Source organism: Castor canadensis, chromosome 4, assembly GCF_047511655.1.
Source record: "Castor canadensis chromosome 4, mCasCan1.hap1v2, whole genome shotgun sequence".
In the NCBI taxonomy this organism is placed as follows: domain Eukaryota; kingdom Metazoa; phylum Chordata; class Mammalia; order Rodentia; family Castoridae; genus Castor; species Castor canadensis.
In genome coordinates this window covers 26212777-26231941 of record NC_133389.1, presented here as the reverse complement: position 1 = coordinate 26231941, position 19165 = coordinate 26212777, and the positions used below count along the sequence as shown (strand labels likewise).

At 46.5% G+C, this 19165-nt stretch overlaps 1 protein-coding gene across 9 annotated transcripts; it reads right to left on the bottom strand.

Moving 5' to 3' along the window:
- Positions 1–313: 313 nt before the first annotated feature.
- On the bottom strand, positions 314–19007 carry Mbd1 (methyl-CpG binding domain protein 1). Of its 9 annotated transcripts, none has more exons than XM_020178172.2 (17): positions 18763–19007; positions 11577–11711; positions 8510–8624; positions 8248–8414; positions 8078–8160; positions 7832–7872; positions 7316–7462; positions 7094–7222; positions 6841–6915; positions 6609–6725; positions 6457–6525; positions 5661–5828; positions 5055–5351; positions 4824–4961; positions 4339–4461; positions 4192–4253; positions 314–3112 (listed from the first exon to the last, which is right to left on the bottom strand). In XM_020178172.2, the coding sequence occupies exons 2-17, from the start codon at positions 11684–11686 to the stop codon at positions 3073–3075; spliced, it is 1881 nt and encodes a 626-aa protein (XP_020033761.1). In that variant the 5' UTR covers positions 11687–11711; positions 18763–19007; the 3' UTR covers positions 314–3072. The 9 variants fall into 9 exon arrangements, with proteins under 9 accessions (XP_020033761.1, XP_073925939.1, XP_073925940.1 ...); XM_074069838.1 differs by having other exon boundaries at positions 5661–5849; positions 18763–18896; XM_074069839.1 differs by having other exon boundaries at positions 5661–5825; positions 18763–18896.
- Positions 19008–19165: the final 158 nt, after the last annotated feature.

Here is a 19165-nt window from a genome sequence, read left to right as displayed (position 1 = left end):
GGGGCAGTGACTCTTGGCCACTGGATTCTGTCACTGTCAGATCCACAGGTCCTCTCGCAGCCGTGCATCACCTGGCTGGCCTTTGCTGGGGGGAGGGGGATTTGGGAGAGGGGGGAAGCCGAAGGGCTGGGCAGATGGTGAGTACCACCAGCCTCTGCCACTGGTGGTGGGTGTTTGCTTTCAGCCATCCCCCCTGAGGCCTAGAAGTGATGTGCCCCAATCCTTAAATGACCTTCATACTGCCACCCACTGTCCAAGTTTCTCCCAGCACCACCAAGACGTTCCCCAAAGAAACACTAAGCATACAAACCAGTATATGGGACAATAAAAATTGTTTAAAAATAATTTTAAAATAGAACAGCTTAGAGATAGAAATTGTTTAAATTATTTCCAATGCCTATTGTGTCCCAACAAGGTTCACACAAGGACTGGCTTCCCCAGTTTCCTGGATTATATATTTTTAGCATTAAGGTCCATGATAAATTTGAGGATCCATTCACCGCTTGTAACACATATTGATGCACTTAATAAAATTGGGTGGACCACACCTTTTTCATTTCTGTATCCAGGTATTAAGTACAGTACCAGATTAAGTACGGGTCAGGTTCTCAATACTTGAATGAATGACACAAAAATAGCAGAGACTACCAAGTTTGTTCTAGGAGGCTTTACAGAATTTCTGTACTTGCTGGAGTCAACACGAAATCCATGGTCTTCAGCTTTGTATTTTCAGCAATGTGATTTTATCAAGTTATCCTCAGGTGAGTAGTGAGACTCTTTGGAGCTGATTCGCCTTGGCTAGGCTATGCTTCCTGGAACTCCCTTCCCCTGTATGCTTCTGTTCAGACATGTTGCCTGATACTCAAGGGCAGAAGAGAAGTTGCAGCATATTTACACTTAGAAGGTTGGTGCAGTGGCACCAGGCACTGCTGCAGTTCATGCATGCTGTCATTTATCTGCTGGCTTACCTCATTGGTGTGGGGCAGCAGCCAGGCCTGCAGCTGCTCTACTTTCCCTATGATCTTCCTTCAGCTTCTCTAATCCTGGGCTAGATGCATATTTAACTCTGTGAGGAAGGGTACCAACTTCTGTAGGACACCCGCATCATCAAAGCTGGAGGTGGTGAGAAACTTGACATAGGTTCCAGGCCATCCTTATGGGTCCTATCTCCTGCTCGTGGGCTTCAATGTATCCTGGCTCTCCCATACTTTACATCCATCTTCCCTTCCTAGTTGCCTGCCCTGCAGACTTCAGGCTCTGGCAATAGATGCAAAACCGACAGCCTTACAAGAGACTGTCAACCAGGTCAAACAATTACATAAGGTCAAATCCTTCTTAAAATATACATATACACCATCTTTGTCTTAGTGGTTCTGCTCTTCGGACTGTACCATAATTAAAACATATAGTAATCGGACTCTTCGCTCATAAGTCAAAGTGCCAATTAATCACATGTCTTTTAGAACACCACTATCAGAATTATCAGAATCCTAGGGCTGGGTGATTGGATCCCAGGGGGAACAAAGCAGTATAAGATTATCCAGTCTTGGCCAGGGCAGAACTAGGTAAAGCAGGACAAAGGAAGAGGAGAGGAGGGTAGCAGAAAGCTGACTCTTATGAGTTAGAAATAGGAGATGACCCAGCACTTGGAAGGCAGAGGCAGGAGGATCAATAGTTCAAGACTACCCAGGGCTACAAAGTGAGTTCAAGGACAGCCTGGTCTACAAACCAAGATGCTGTCTCAAAAAAATAAGGAGAGAAATGAAAAGTGATTGATCCATATGTGAATTACCTATAGCTGCAAGACTATGACTATGGTAAGGCAAAGGAGGCATAAAGGATATAAAATTTAAGGAGGCACTCACTCAGCCCTGGCTCACTAAAGCTGGCTAAGTAACAAATTACATGTCTTTTTGGCATTTAATGAAGCATGGAGAGTGAGGTAAGGCTGAGCCAACACTGGTCCTGGGCAAGACATGAAGCAGGAATTCAGCCTCCTAGACATTCAGGCTGAGGGCAGGAACCAAGCACAATGGTCATTAGAGGGCAGGAGATGTTCATTGTTAGGAAAGATGGGACAGGTGGGAGCTTTAGTTCCAAACACTGCTCTGGCTGAGGTGAGGAAGTCAAGGTAAAGTAAAACAGAGAGCAGCCAATGGGGAGGGATACCCTTTAGGGCTGAAGAATCCTATGTAGGATCCTGGGGCTGCAGAGACCCCAGTTTCTGGATGATCAGATGCTCTGACAAGGTGAGCCCATCCAAATACAGCTTAGCACTCCCTACACCATGCTAGAGGCAAGAGTATAAAAGATTTATTATGATGTTTATAGTAATCCACTGTGTATTTTCAAATCCACTAAAAAACTGTTACTACAATATTATACATTATTGCACATAGGATTGCAGTTAACAGTTTAGTGGTTTAAAGAACAAAGCTTTTTACACCATGGGTATAATTCTAGGCTCTACCAACACTAGCTGTTTGACACTGGGAAAGTGAATCTCTTTTGAGTCTCAATTTTCCAACCTGCAAAAGTGCACAAAATCAATGTCTTCCTAAAGACTGGTTTTTGATGATTAACTAAATTGGGTCCACAGGAGAAGCTCACCCAACAGCAGTTCCTTTCCTTTCCTGCTTTATTCACATTGCATTTTCAGCCGCTGTCTCCCTGAGAAAATGTTTATAGACACTGCAGGTCCCGTCCAGAAGCCACTTCAAATCACTGAAGGTGGCTTGTTTAGGTTGTCTGTGGTGGCTTGAATTACATCCCCTTCCTCACCCCAGCTCCCCCTCCCACACATCCAACTTCTCATCACGCTCAGGCTCTTGGGCGGAGCAGACGCACCAGCTTGTATTCTGACTTCCTCTTCCTTTTCGGCTTGCTGCCTCTAAGCTCCAAGTACTGAGTGGGCCTGCTCCTCGGATGTGCTGGGAGGTTTTCCTCCAAGAGTTGATTGACACACAAGCCCTGCAACCAGTCTACCGCCCAGCCCCTAGTAGATCAGGGTTGTCTCTCAGAGCCGCTCTGCAAATATCACCTTGAGTTCTACAGTCTGCAGAAGCCTCCAGTCTACTGCTTTCTAGCTCCAGGATTTTTAAGGTCCTTGGACCTAGAGAAGAGGGAGCAGGGCTGTATGTTGAATGAGGTTTACAGTGTGCCAAATGGAGCATCCCAAACCATTTCCTACTGTTCTGTGTCCTCTACCCATTTCCCCTTAATTATCCTGTATTTCTTTTCCTTTTTCTACAACTACCACTGCAGCTAGCACAGCACCTTCCCTGGTAAGCATGGAATACACAGGGTATTGAGAAGTTTCCTGTGGGTGGGGATCTTGTGTGTCCTGAAGGACAAGGCTTACAGGACTTAAGTGCAGTTGCCAATGCACCCCCTGCATCTAACAAGGGCTCAGTCATCAACCAGGCTCTGATGGAGGGGTTTCTGGCCTGTTGGAACTGGTTTGTAGGAACAAGGGAAGCCAGGTGTTTGGGCCAATAGTTTGTGTTTCCTGTGTCTGGGGCTCTGTGCAGGGCCTTTGAACCTCCTGCAGGAGGCAGCATTGCCCTGTCCTCTGACATCCCAGTCTTTATAGGCATCTGCCCTTTGTCTTATTGCCAGACCTACAGAGACAATTCTACACAGTACCTAAGACAGCTACTAATGTCAACAGTACAGGCTGGAGACCCAACCTAACTTCCTCTAACAGAAGCTGCTTTGGGAGGTAGAGGATAAGCCAGAGGTCATATAGCCGAATGTAGGCTGAACTCACAGAACCAGCAAAGGATCTAGACCCCCTGCCCACCCTACCACCTGGGCCAGCCCAACACCATGTCTGTGATACACATTCTTTCCATCATCAGGGGCCAGCCTATTCAGGGGTCTCTTAGGGACTCCAAAGGTTTTCACATCATCATGTGGGATCTCTGAATAAGAGTTTATATATTAAGTCTGAGCCTTATAGGATTTTCTTAGGGAAGTGAGAATAAGATTCTCCTTATCTTTGTTTTTCTTTCAAATCTTATCACAGAGCATCAGGTCTTCTCTCACTTTCCCCAAAGGGGAATGCTATTGGCTTGGGTTTCAAGAGAAATCTCTAGGGTGACACACCCTTCCTCCCTGGTCTTTCAAAACTCAGGGCCCATATTTGGCCAGCACCCACCACATTCCCACCCCTCACTGTATGGGGCACACCTTGGCAACCAGACCGCTGTGTCCCGGAAGCGGGTTCCACCCAGGCTGAAAATCTCCGTGATCTAGGGAAGAATTAACATCATAGGTCAGCATGGCTGGAGGAGCTCAGGCAAGATCAGGGCAGGGTGGGCATCCCCCAGCACTGACCACAGGAGTGCCAGGCCCTCCTGCCTCCTCCTCTGGGGCTGATTCAGAGACATAATCATTCTTGTTCTCTTCCTCAGGGTCAAGTGGCTCTTGTTTCACAGGTAGCAGGCCCGAGTCTACTGCCTGGGAGAAGTGGAGAAGGGCAGCAGTTACAAGGACAGGGTTGACCTGAGGAAAGTCTGTCTTAGCCAACCCACCACTGTGGTAATAGATCCCACTTCCTTCCCTAAGAAATGCCATCTCTGCCTATAAACCTTTCCCACTCCTTACTCATCTCCACTTTCCTTTCCGCTGGGCAGTAAAGAAAGCAAAGCTAGCTGCCTATGAGGAATAAGGTGCCTATCAGACAACAGGATAATTCTGCTGAATGGCCACAATCAGCACACCTATTGCTCTGCTCACAGCACCACCAACATGGCTCATCATCACTTTGCTTACAAATCATGCCATTATGGCACCAACAGGATACCCTTCACTGCCCCCACCTTGTTAGGGCAGCTAAGCTGTAACGTGGAAGAAGTTGGGTTGGCTGTGCCCAGTGTCCACTCTTCTTGGGCATCCACTTTTTCTTGCTTCACCTGAGGTAAGGCCACAACCAAACTCAGGCCAGAGCACTGGGCCTCCTGCAGGAGGGAGGATGGCAACAGACTTGGTTTCAGTCACTTGACATAAGGCTGGGTGGGGCTGGAAAGGTCAGGAAAAGATGGAGCCCTCACCTGTAACAGGTTTTTTGTGGAAGCTGCAGCAGGACCTGGCACCTGCACAGGACTGCTGGCGCCCTCCCGTAAAAACACAAGGTCAGTGCCAGGTGGGGGTAACACAAAGCCGCCACCTGCTTCCTGCTTCATTGGAGAATGGGCACAGCCTGGTCGGGCTTTGCGCATAGCCAAAGGTGGCTTTACTGTGGGGCCCAGGTGGGTCTGTGGAGAACTGGGCTTCTTTCGACGAGAGCAAAGTGGGGGTGATTCTGCTCCCTCTTCAGACCCTGATCCAATACTGGGCAGCAACCGCTTCTGTGAGGAGAGATGGGGTGCTATGGCCACCTGGTGCCATGACCTACCACACCCACCCTGCCCTGCAAAACATGCCTAACTTCCCATTAGTCCCAGCAGAGTCTATTTACACATGAGTCCTCATCACTGAGCCTGCTAGTCTCCCATTACAATGGAAGTGCCAGCTGAATTCCTTTACCCCGTGTTTGCTAATCCTTGGCCAGAGCCACTACACTGCCCACCCACCTACCAGGCCTGCCCACTGCTCCCAGGCACTGGGAGGCCTGGCCCAACCTATCCCATCCACCTAACCCTTCCTGCCCCACCCACCATGGCAAACTGCAGGCACTGGCGCCAACGACACTTCTGGCGCTTCTGGTTGCTGCCCCCGAATTTGGGCTTGTCGCAGCAGAAGTCACAGCGGCCACAGTCCATCCGCCGTAGGCAGGCTGCACAGGCCCCGCACTTGCGGTTCTGCCGGCGGTTCGTGTAGGGCTGCTGGGGTGGGGGGGAATGGTGCTGCTGTCACTAGGACTAGGAGAGGCCAACTTCAATGCCCATTCCAGTGCCGTGCCTGGTTCTCCTCTAGCTTCATGGAGGTGGGGGAGCTAGCTGTACTCATTGGTCTCAGCCTTTTAACTCTCCACTCACCACACCTTCACTTCTGTTACTTTAAAAATTAGCCATCATTGTGCCAACTGGCCCTTGACACCATTGGGACTGTGCCTGCTCCATCACAGTATCATCACAGCACCTGCTGCTATGCCACTAGCTACCAAGACAATGTCTCTGATTCTACTTCCATCAGGATTGTGTTGACCTTTTATCAACTCTCATCATTGTGCCAGCTGTGTTTACTCGTCCTATGTGAACCTCAGTCAGTGTGTTCCCTAATCAGCCCCACTGGTAGATCTGCTAGACCTGTTAGCCACAAGTGTTGGTTCATCTGACATTAAGCACTGTCACTGCACCTGCTGATCCCGTATTCTTCCTTTTCTCATTATTACTCATCCCATCATACTGTCCATTACTGTGCCTTGCTGCTCCCCTATTCGACGCAGTATAGAATTTGCTTCTTTGGAGTTCAACAAGCATAGGGAGAGTCTAGGTTTGTTCAGGCACTCACTAGCTCATCCTCGTCTACACAGTAGTAGACGAACTCAGCAGGTGATGAGGGCTCTGGGGCGCTGGTGTGCTGTAGAGGCAAATGGCGAGGGGTCAGGGGCAGGTACCGGTGAAGTTAGGGGTGTGCCTTCCCCCTGCCCACCAAGTCCTTACCAGCTCTGTAGGCTTTGGGGACTGTGGTGCAGGAAGTGGAGGCAGTGGCTGAGCTTGGGAGTGCTGCTGGGCAGCCGTCTTGGAGTCGCAGCCTCCCCTGCGACGGCTACGTTTACCCTGACAGAGAGTAGAAAGAGTAGTTAGGGCTTGGTGAACCAGGCAGACACAGGACCCCCAAGAAGTGCAGAAAGCATGCATGGGACAGTCAGGGAATATGCAGTAGGGCACTCACAGCAGGGGGAACCACAACCAGGGGAGGGCACCGCTGACATCCTTGACGGTGGCGATGGAGGCGGTGAGCAAGGTGCTGGCAGAGAAAGGTGGGGCCAGGGAGGTAAGCACAGGTGGAAGAGAAAAGATAACATGAGGTGGGCAAGGTCAGATTGGGAGGAAGCGACAGCAGCAGTGGAAGCAACTTTTAACAGCAGAATGGGCTCTGGCCCAGCCTTGGACATGGCAGCGCTGGCCCCTCCAGCCTGACTCACCCGAAGGCAGCGCCGCTGCACACACCTCCACTGGCGCCTGAGACCAGGGCGGGGAGGGCGAAGGCAGACTCGGCAACGGCCACAGTCCTCGTGGGTCTGACAGCCCCGGCACACTCCACACCCTCGGCTCTGTGGGGGGCCGGAGGCGTGATGCATGGGGTCAAGGCCATGAGGGCCAGGGATTGAGGTGAGCCTTGGGCCCACCCTATCTGCCTGACTCACCCTCTCCACAATCCGGAGACAGCGCCTCTGTTCACACTTGCAGAAAAGCCCTGAGGCCACATCATGGGGCAGTTGGAGGAGGCAAGTGGAGCAGGCCCCACAGTCTTCTGTTACAAGGCAGGCCGCACACTCTCCACAGCCAACACGCTGCCGGAAATGGGAAAGGGGCAGGGGGTCAGGTCAAGGGCCAGGTAAGGTGGCTGCAGGACAACTGCTCCTCCTGTCTTCTGACCCAACTTCAGCTCCCATCAGCATGTCTAGTAGTTCCCCATTAGCCTCACCACTGTATCTAATAATCACTGCCAACAGCGAGGCCACCGCTCCGACGACTGGCTCCATTAAATCCATCACTGATGGCTGCCCTGGTAATTCTCATCACTACTAACCAACCCATGGCCAAGCCCCTTTAAAAGGATTCTCAAACCCTGTGGACCTATCACCAATCATTCAGACCCTCCACCAACTCCACCATATCCAGTGCCCACAGCAGGGCTGTGAGAAGCACACTGTTCTTACCTTAAACATCCTCTGCTCCCGATTGAAGGCAATCCTCTGTGCTGGGGGAGGAAGAAGGCCAGAGAGAAGTGGAAAGGGAGACAAGAAACTTGGCTTCAGCCACTGCCTGGACCCTGACTTCCACTATTCAACCTCCATCCATGCCAGTAGCCTTGATCCTAACATCCACCATTTCCAGTTTGGCCTGATGTTTGACCTACCCTGCCTCCTATCTTTTAAAGCCCCATCCCCTAAGGGGCCACTCACCTCGGCAGTCCTTGCACAATGTCTTAAGCCGCTGCCTTCTAGTCCCATCCCCTGAGAAGCTGATTCCACAGTTCTCACAGCACCTGGGATAGGAAAGACAGGTGTGGGGTCTTAACAGCACCCCCAATCACAAGCCTTGGCCAGCTGGTTGACCTTTAGCCAACACTTACCCAGGAGCAGGGAACGAAGCTGGTGTTTTGTCAGTGTCAGCCTTGGTTTCATCCTTTGGGGTCTCCTTCCTGACCTCACTCTTTTGGGGTCCAACCTGACGTTTCTGAGACTTGGCTGACTTTGAAGGTTTCTTTCGCTTCTTGCTAGGGACAGCCACAGAATGGGTCTGAAGATATGAGGGCAGGAACAATGTAGGTCAGTACGTAGGTCGGTATCAAGTGGCAGAGACACCCCTGCTTGGGCACCCGCATCATGAAGTACCTTGGGGGATGGATAGCACAAGACGCCTTGTTTGAAGTCGAAGAGTGTGAGGTCACATGCAGGGCCCAGGTACCGGGTCAACTCAACTTTGCTCCGAATCCTGTCTCCTGTGGGGCTGGGGATGGGCCAGGATAAGCTGATACCCAGGTGGAGAAAATGCCATTACATCCATACAACACTCTCACAGGGATATAGGAGGCAGTTTGGAATCAGCCTGTAAGTCCTACCCAGGTCCTACCCCAACTAACCCTGAGTAACAGGGATATAAAATATGAATGTAAGTACCAGCATGCATACAAACATTAATAAGTAATACAGTTATGAGTCACATAATGACATCTCAGTCCATAACATCATATATCCTATAATGGATCCAAAAAATTATAGTAGTGCTGAAAAATTCTGTTGCCTATTGACACAGTCATTACTCAAGCATTTATGGTGATGCTGGTGTAAACAAGCCTATTGATCTGCCAGTCACTCTTTTAGAGTGTATTCCTTCTATTTACGCATCTAAAAAAAAAAAGTTTACTGTAACACAATATACAACATTGGCCAGCAGCTGCCTCATACATCTCATGCTTACTCCATCTACTGATTCCATCATTTTTTCTTGTGACTGATTTCATTTTGTCTTGCTTTGTTCGGCACAGTCCTAAGAGCAGTAGGCCATAGCATATACGTACGGTTATGTGCCCTGTAATAACGTTCTGGTCAATGATGAAATGCATATATGATGGGGTCCCTTCAGCTTATATTGCCTAGCAACATCATAGCTGTCCCAGTTTGTATAAGTACATTCTACTATGTTCAAATGATGAAACAGCCTAAAAATATGTTTCTCAGAATGTATCCCCATGCATTAAGCAGTGCATGACTGTACCACTTAAGTCCAGATGTGTAGTAGGTTATACCATCTAGGTTTGTGTAACTGTACTATATGTTTGCATGACAAAATCGCCGAATGATGCATTTCTCAGAATGTATTTGTCATTAAGTGATGCATAACTGTATAAATATAAACAAACATAAACATATTTACAACACATAACACTAGTGTTATTGAAACACTTTATGTAAGTAAAAAACCAACACATGTAAGAACATACCATATTAAATAACATGTAAACATATTACGTATCAAACACATAATCAAGAAGACTTGCAAAAGAAAAGATTAAAAGACATAAAAAATGCATGTATATACAATATAAAGTATAAGTAGTTGATGCTGGGAGATAATACTCTGAGGGTCTCTTCATTTCTATACATCTTATAAGAGAGGCATTTCATTGTCCACTGTAACAAACTATCTACTTAAGAATGTTTGTAAAGCAAATAACCTGAGAAGATACAAGCAAAGGGAAAGCATACTTATTGTCCTAATACTATCAAAGATTTGATTCTCTAAGTGTAGGGCTGCTTTCCTAGAATACAACCCACTGTACATGTAGTACATAAGCTATTTAACCCTGAATTGGGATTTAGGGAATTGTCACAAAATGCGACATTCTGGATCCCGCTACTGCTGTAATAGATTGTTTTTCCTCTCTGACCCAGGAGTCTCAAACTTTCTACCAGCATTTACAAAACTTTAACAGACTCACTTATTATCCAATCCTAACTAGGGTAAAATCTCAGATCCCTTATAACTCTTGACAATTATAACCTTTGAAAATCCTATACACATTATGTAAATATTCTAACTACACATAAATAAAAAGTAGTTGTATTTGTGATCTCTCTAGGGAAATGGTAACTTAGATACAAAAACATAAAAAAATACAGGAAGAGTGTAGAAAGTATAATAATTATATCACTAATACATTCTAGCACATGCATTTATAAACATCTGTTTATGTATTCATAGTCAATTCTCATTATTCAGGGGAGTTAAATTAGGAATTACTGTTCCCAGAGGATATAAAATACAAGGTTAGTTTCAGCAAGCCTCTGGTCACATTTTCAGCAACTCATCAATGCACAGTCTTGTTTTATGCACTTCCATCTAGAGACAGCTTACTTAATATACAGTTCTTTCAAATGATTCCAGGGTCTCTGAGTGATTCAAAGCCAGGGGGCTGTTTTAGTCATATAGGTTTGTCTGTTAACGTTCTCATCAAACAATTCAGTCTCATTGGCATTAAAAACTTACTATCCCATATAATCTTTCTTCCTGTGTAACACTTGGCAAATATTTTACAGAGTTTTTCCACAGACTCTTCATCTGTAGAACCTGCACTGCATGTGAGTTTACATTTTTCATGCCCTATCACCTTGTGAAATATGAAAGCTAGCCAGAACTAGCGGAGGTGGATTTATATTTTCCTAATGCTCGGTAACAGGTCTTTGGCTTTCTTTATAACAATGCTGTCCACTATGATTTACTGGCTATCATTTCATGGATCCACAAATTTAGCTGCTTTCCCATCTTTCCTGTAGCTTCATCAAAAGTAACAAATGTTACTTTTTGTACTTCCTGGAGCCACCTCATGCACATATTGGCAAGTTTCTTCTTTTTTCTTTTTGTATTTTTGATTTGTAACATTGAACTCACAGCTAACAGCATTGTAATTCATGCCCGAACGAAGTTATCTGACATGTATTTTCTCCGTAAGGCACGTCACAGCCTTCTTGCACTTAGAACACTAGATGACACTTGAGCACTACATTTGGGGGTCATTAAAAAACAGCAAAATCACCAACAAAAAAGAGCAAGAAAATGAGAAAAATGTGGCATAAAAATGACCACAAAAAAGATGCTTGTTTACAGTACGAAAGCTGGAACAAAAAAGCCTTGTTTAACTTTGGCTGGGAACGCATGTGCTGGGCCACTCAAATTTTCCCTGCTCTGTGCGCATCTGCAAATAACCACGAATGTGCTATGAGTATGGACTTTGATCAAATAAATTTTAATAAGTGAATTTGCAAACACAAAATCTTCAATAATGAGGGTTGACTATATGCATAATTTTAACTCCATCCATAAATTTAACTACACCCTCTTTCACCCTAACCACTAACCAGGCTCAACCCCACCTGATTCTGCCCACAACCCACCCAGTACCTCTGGTAATAGGTGTCTGAGCGTCCACAGGTGGCCCCTGACTTGCGAAAGACCTCACGTCGCTTCCACCCTGGGCCCAGGGCTGGGCAGTCCAGCCAGTCCTCAGCCATGGGGGCTTTGGGAAGAAGCAGCACCCTGCAAAGTGGGGGGAGGTGAGGGGGAGAGGGTGGAAGAAGCTGAGGCTCTAGGAAGGGACAAACTGCCCCAGAACACACAAATCAGTGGTATCCTTTAATGCTTGCCCCAAATCTAAGACTTGCCACAGACAACCAGCCCATATATGAGAAAAAAAAAAAAACCATGCCCATCCTTTTCTTCTCTGTGCCCAGGAGTTCTTCATTCCACTGGTCCCCACTGGGAACGTATAGGAAATCCCCATCCTGATTCCCTATTCCTCCCCATCCTCAGTCTGAGAGCCCATTATTTCTCACTGGAGTCTTCTGCTCTCCCCCCTTATTCCTGCCTGTACATGGTACAGGAGACACTCCTTGTCTTTGACTTAAGGGCCCCAACCCTCTTCTTTGTTACCATAAGAGCTCCATGTTGACCATCCTCAGCCTGAGAAGACTCATTCTTCCCACTCTCAGCATAAAAGGCCCCAATTCCTCTTGTTCTGAGTTCCCTATTTCAGTGTCTTTGGGGGGATTAACTTGTCTTTTCCTTCAAATAAATAGAATTATGTACTCAACCCACGTAAATCCACTTTAAAGCAGCTCCCCATTATGCTTGCTTAACTTGTGGCTTCCGGGAATGTTAAATGTTAACCTTGCCTTTTACCTCATCTATAGTTAACCAAGAAAGACTGTTAACCCTGACACCTACCAATAGGAGAAGGGGGCAGTGTTGTGTCAGACTTCCCACCTAGTGTGCTTGCTTACCAGACCTTTGTTGGTTGCACACCCTTAGGCAGAAGTAAAAATGTTTGCCTTGCTGACTGACTCCTGAGTCTTACTCATTAATCCAGAGATTTTCCCAACAATTTGGGGGCTCATCTGGGAAATTTTCATCACCAGGAGGGGTTCGAGGACCTCCGTTTTAGGGGAGATATGTCTTGCCTCCAGCTACTGGCTGCTCTGGGATTGGGTGAGTCATTCCCTCAGGCCAATTAAAGACCCTAGACATTAAAGGTGGAGTCTACAGCAACTCAGGAAAGGGCCTTAGCACAGTTGTGACCAGGTAATGATATGCGCAGACCAAGGTAGGAAAAACTTTTTTTTTTCAGTACTTCCTTGGTGGTGGTTGAGACATTCTTGGAGGTTGGTTGGTGGTGTGTCTGAGACAAGTCTGAAGACATGAAGTGAGGTGCAAACTCCTGATCCAAGATTTCAGTTTCCCATGAGGGACCTGGCCGGAAACGGAGAAAGCCATCTTGGGTTGTATTTGATAAATCTCCAAAAAGGGGGGACTGGGTGTTGAACATACAAAGAGATAAAAACATGTGCAAGGATATCCGAGGATGGGAAACAAAAAATTACTGGAAAACTTCAGAATGAGGAAAAATTGGGCAAAGATGAAATTGATAGCCCCTTGGGGAAAAAACCTTCAGAGGACACAAGGCAGGAAAAAACAAATGATGATAAAATACTGCTGTTTTATCTGGGCCCAAGGACCTATACTCAGACCAGCAGTATTTTGGCCAAAGTGCGGGTCCAATGAAGAATGGGTCTGTCAGTTACTAATATAATACGTAAATAAGAGTCTAGTCACTCAGGAGAAAACTGATTATGCCCTCTGTTGGAGACGGAGACCAGTCACCCTCTACTCATTGAAAGAAAGGTGACATCAAAAGAAAAAGAAAAATGGGACCCCCTTAACTATTTGTCCCCCTTCCATAAGCACCTGGTGCTGAGAACCCACCCTATGGGGAAGTCCCTCAGGTAATAGCCCCTCAGGATGAAATTGACCCTGAGGATGATTTTGGAACAAATATAAGAGTGCCCACCAGAACCCCTGTATTCAACCTTACAAAAGTTCAGGAAAGAATTAGAACAATGTAAAAAGGATATCTATACTTTCCCCTTTCCTCCTTTGAAACCTTCCCCTGAGGGATTATACCCTTTATGGGAAGTCCCCTGAGGAGGAGGTGGCACAAGGTCTGTAAATGCTGCCACTCACAAGTTCAGAGATCAGATACTTTTAAAAAGTGGGTTAGGACATGTAATCAGTGAGGGAAAAGGAAAATTTAACCCAGAGAGGGTATCGGGCATAATAAACATACCATTACCAAAAACCAAGCAGGCTCTCAGAAAATTTCTAGGACTAATTGGATATTGTATACTATGGATTGACTCATATGCCCCCCCAAACAAAGGATTTATAGTCTAAGCTCCTGGAGGAAGAACCTGATCACCTCCTTTGGAAACCAAAGGAAATATAACTGGTAGGTACTTTAAAACGACCTTATCACTGCTCCTGTGTTGTCTATTCCCTCCTTGGAAAAACTCTTCCACTTATTTGTTATTGTGGATCAAGGAACAGCCTTTTAGGAGTATTAACTCAAGAACACAGAGGGCAGACAGCCAGTGGCTTTCCTATCAAAGCTACTAGATCCTGTATCTCAGGGATGGCCAGAATGCATCAGTCTGTAGCTGCGACTGCAACCATTGTGGAAGAAAGTAGAAAATTAACCTTCAGGGAAGCTCTAATTGTAAGCAGTCCTCATCAAGTTAGAAATATCCTAAATCAAAAAGTGAGATGATTGTTAAGCAACTCCTGGATCTTAAAATATGCAGCAATTTTATTAGAAAAAGATGATCTAATTCTTACCACAGATAATTGCCTTAACCCTGCAGGTTTCCTGATGGGAGGACAAGCAAGCCCCAACTTGAACATGATTGCCTTAACATAATAGACTATCAAACCAAAGTTAGGCCACATTTACAGGAGACCCCATTCCAGACCTGTGTGTGTGTGTGTGTGTGTGTGTGTGTGTGTGTGTGTGTTCGTGTGTGTGAAACTATTTATAGACGGGTCATCTATGTTCTCAACCAGGCTTTCAAGTTATTGAAAGACAAAGATGGAGCCATCTACATGGATTCCAAATACGCCTTTGGGGTGATACATACATTTGGAAAAATTTGGACGGAAAGCAGGCTAATGAACAGAAGAGGGAAGGACTTTGTCCATAAAGAATTAATAGTCCAAATATTAGATAACTTAATGTTGCCAGAAGAGATTACAATTGTACATGTACCTGGACACCAAAAGGGAGGAAACCAAACGGTCGATGAGGCAGCTAAGGAAGCTGTAATACAAGTGGAGGTACCTATCTTTAACCTAACTCCAGTTTTGCCTCCTCCTCCAACCAGACCAAAGTTCAGTGCTGAGGAGGAAAAACATCTCATCAAATTAGGAGCAATAAAAGATAGGGAAGGGGGGAGGGGGGAGGTGGCCCAAACAATGCATACACATGTAGGTAAATGTAAAAATGATAAAATAAAATAAATAAAAGCTAGGGAAGGAAAATAGAAACTGACAGATGAGAGGAAAATAGTTACTAAGCCCATAATGAAAGAAATTATGACCCTCCTCCATGAGGGTAGTCACTAAGGACCACAAGCCATGTGTGATGTCATCTTGAGAACTTATGGTATTTAGATATATGTACAGTTGCTAAATAGGTCTGTGAAAGCCGTATTATTTGTAAAAAAGGTTAACAAACAAGCACTTAGAAAAAAACCGTTAGAACCTCCAAGAACTCAGACCATTCCAAAACATACAGGTTGATTACACTGAAATGCCTAAAGAGGCCAACTCAAATACTTGTTTGTAATAGTGGATCATCTACCGAACTGGGTGGCAGCTGTTCCGCTTCCTAGTTCAACTGCCAGAAATGTAACCAAGATCATTTTAGAACAAAAATATTACAGTTTGGTTTAGTTAAAAACACAGATTCAGAAAATGGGAGTTACTTTACTGCCACCATTGTAAGGAATGTCACAAAAGGATTAGATATGGACTGGGAGTACCATAGTCTTTGGCACCCTCTCTCTTTAGGAAAGGTAGAACGACTGAATCAAACCTTAAAACAATAGTTAGCTAAGCATATGATAGAAACAAAACTTTCCTGGATTAAATGACTCCCTATGGTTCTACTTTGAATTACAATGGCTCCCAGAAAAGATGTAGGCCTATCCCCTTACCAGATGCTTTATGGGCTCTTCTTAGAATGATCCTCAGAATCACCCACAATAGAAACGAAAGATCGATTTCTTAAAACTATATACTGGCTATTTCAACTACTCTGCTCTCTCTTAGACTAAAGTCCTTCTGGCCCAAACTCCTCCTCTTGAGTTTAATGTTCATCCCTACAGACCAGGAGGTTACATCTTAATCAAAACCTGGAAGGAGAAGCTTCAGCTAACCTTGGAAGGATCCTACCAAATGCTCCTAACCACTAAGACTGTAGTTCGCACAGCCAAGAAAGGATGGACTCACTATACCAAGGTTAAGACCCTACCAAAGGACTATTGGACCACCACCACCGACCTGGACAATCCTCTAAAAGTCACCTTGAGAGCATGAGCCCACTACTGCTGTTGACTCCTGCTTCTACTTCTGCCCATAAAGACTGTTGCTGAGCCATGGGCAGCTGCTTCACTGGTATTAATATAACCACTAACCTAAATCCACAAACCACAGAGTTTGATGCTTATCATGCAATGTACCGTGAGGGTCTAACTTGGGAAAGACCTTATTACGTATGTCCTGAACCTAGTTGGGGATGTAAAAACAAGGATGGATGTGGCACCTGGGATGATGTATGGTAGACCACAGAGCCCAATGGGTGGATTGATTCACCAAGGCCAAAGGGACAGGTAGGGTATATAGGATAGGGATAAATGCTCCAGGGAGGGACCCCACTGGAAAATTTCAAATTAACATAATCCCCAAAGTAAATAAAGACACAGGGATTCCATCTCAGCAACTGAGATAAAGCCTCCCTGCCAAACTTCACTTCCAGCTAATGACCCAACCAAGGTTCAGATAGTTAAAATTACACATTTAAGACAAACCCTAGAAATTGAGACAGGATATGGAGAAACTAATGCCTTGGTAGAATGGATAAAATATTCTGTATGTGCATTAAACAACAACAACTATTATGCTTGCACTGCAGGATGACCAAGGCCCAAGTGATCCCTTTCCGCTAGGACAGAACTCAGACAGCTCAGGGGTACAATGCATGATTGCTCTGTTCCAACACAAGATGACCTGGGGGAATCAAACTTGCCAGAGTCTTCAAAGGCTAAGACCCCCTAAAACCAGCAGATTCCCAAGTTCTGGTGTCAATTACACCTCCTGTCTGATGTTGTGGAAGGGAGGATAGTACACTAACATTTTGGAAAATCTATCTGGATGTATACAAGGCCACATGTCTGTGGAAACTAATCACTCTGCATTAAGCCTATCCTGAGCCGACTTCTGGTGGTATTGCAGAGAGGGAACATTCCTGGTATCCTCCTGAGTAACTGGAGCAGAATTTGTGTGCTCATGCAATTGGTCATCAATTTTACCCTAGCATTTCAAAACTGCACCCACTGGGGAAGAAAATAAATGTCCCCATCTAAAAGAGAGACACCAGGTGGATCCTTTGGCAACAGCAAGGGAATGGCAGAGCAGTTAGATGCTACCAGCAGCAGAAAAAGGCATAGTACAAGAACTGAAGGCTCTAGTCAATGAACTGGCTGAGAATTCAGGGGTTAATGACCTGCTCACAGGATGGATGGAAAAATGGTTTGGGAAATGGAAAGGAGTTATTACTTCAGTCCTCAGTTCATTAGTTATTGTGTTAAAGGGTCCTAACCTACTGTTGGATGGTGTATAATCCCTTGTGTCAGGGGCCTAGTCTAAAAGTTAACTGAAACAGCCCTTACCAACCCCCCAGTATCGTACCAACAGAATAACCTCCTCCTCCTGGATACTGCTGAACGAGAAAGTTAGTTAATGTTAACCAAATTCGAGGAAAAGAGTGAATAGTACAAAAAGAAAAGGGAGAAACTGTGGGGGATAACTTGTCTTTTCTTTCAAAGAAATAGAATTATATACTCAACCCGTGTAAATCCACTTTAAAGCAGCATGCTTGCTTAACTCCCAGCTTCCAGGAATGTTAAATGTTAACCTTGCCCTTTACCTCATCTACAGTTAATCAAGACTGTGAATCCAAGTCCTACCAATAGGAGAAGGGGGCAGTGTTGTGCCAGGGATAAAAACCCAGCAGACTTCCCACCTGGTGTGCTTGCTTACCAGACCTTTGTCATTGCACACCCTTCTGCAGAAATAAAAATGTTTGCCTTTCCGACTGACTCAAGAGTCTTACTCATTAATCCAGAGATTTTTCCAAAAGTGTCCAACCTCCCATTCCTCTCTTCCTTGATCCAGGAGTTCCCAATTTCTTTCTTTTAGTATTTCCGTTCTCCCATTTCTTTCCACAGTCTGATATCCTCTATCTTGCTATTCCAGTGTTACGACTTTGACTTCCTCTGCATCATCTGTGCTAGAATCCCCCAACTCCTCCATATCAACGGCCTGAACAGACCCTCTTTCTTCCCATTCCTTGGCCTGGAAGCCTCCCACGTCTCCCATTCCCCAGCCCCGATCCTTCCTTCCCCTCTTCTTCAGTGTTCTGACCCTTAATTCTGCTCCAGTCTCAGCCCTCAAACCTCTCTCTTCCACTCCTCTACAGAAGTAGTCACCCATTCTCTCCTTCCAACGTCCTCTTATCTGCCTGAGAAAGCCTAGCTCTCCCAGGGTGCCCTGAACCACTTCGCACCCCAGTTCCCTCTGGTTCCCGTCCCGGGATCACGCCATCCCTAACTGTCAGTCTTCTGACCCTTACTTTTTCTCGTCCCGTCCTTAGGCATTCCACCCTCCCTTTTTCTCCCCATCACCACTGCTTCCTCAGCGTTCTGGCCCCTATTCCTCTCCCCACTTAGTGCCTGTCTTCTCCCGAGTGCTCTGATCTTTCCCAGTCCTCTCAGTCCTTGTCCCAACATCCCGACACTCCCGCCTGTCAGCGTCCTGCCTCTAAGTCCCCCCCATTCCTCCCTTTCAATATTCCGACGCCGCCATTCCTCCTCCTCCTGGCCAGAGGGCCCTTCATTCCTCCCCGCCAGGGTTCTGAGCTTCTATTCCTTCCCATCCTCCGCCTGAGCGCTCTCCACTTCCAGGCCCACGGTTGTCTCACCAGTTTGGCAGCAGGCGGGTGGCTTCCGCTGCTCTAGGCCCGCGGACCCATGGCGAGGATCCCGCCTGCGCGTCCCGCCTAGCCCTACTCTTCCTCCTCCACAGCCACCTCCTGCGAAGCGGTAGCTGTCGCCTTCGCTGCCGTTCGTTGCTCCCGGAACCGGAAATCCGCTGCCTGCCTCTCGGGCTCCGTCCCCGACGCGACACCCGCACGCAGACTTGACGGCGCTTGCCCTTCGTGGGAGCCTTCTGCGCCTGCGTGTTGCAGCCCAGCGACAGCGCGCGCCTAGCCGGGGACCAGCTGCGCCTGCGCGCTGACTCCAACACGGCTGCGCATCAGTCAAGCCCGAGAGCCCCGAGCGTCCTTCCCACGCTTGCCCGTTCCTGCGGCGCCTGCGCTCTCC

Excerpts from the sequence above, each read along its gene's own strand:
- Mbd1 (XM_074069837.1), bottom strand. The coding sequence starts at position 11,686 with ATGGCTGAGGACTGGCTGGACTGCCCAGCCCTGGGCCCAGGGTGGAAG. Across the intron at positions 8,161-8,247 it reads GCTTCGTTCCCTGCTCCTGG|GTGCTGTGAGAACTGTGGAA; the intron begins GTAAGTGTTGGC and ends TTCCTATCCCAG. Across the intron at positions 4,254-4,338 it reads GAGGGCCTGGCACTCCTGTG|ATCACGGAGATTTTCAGCCT; the intron begins GTCAGTGCTGGG and ends ATTCTTCCCTAG.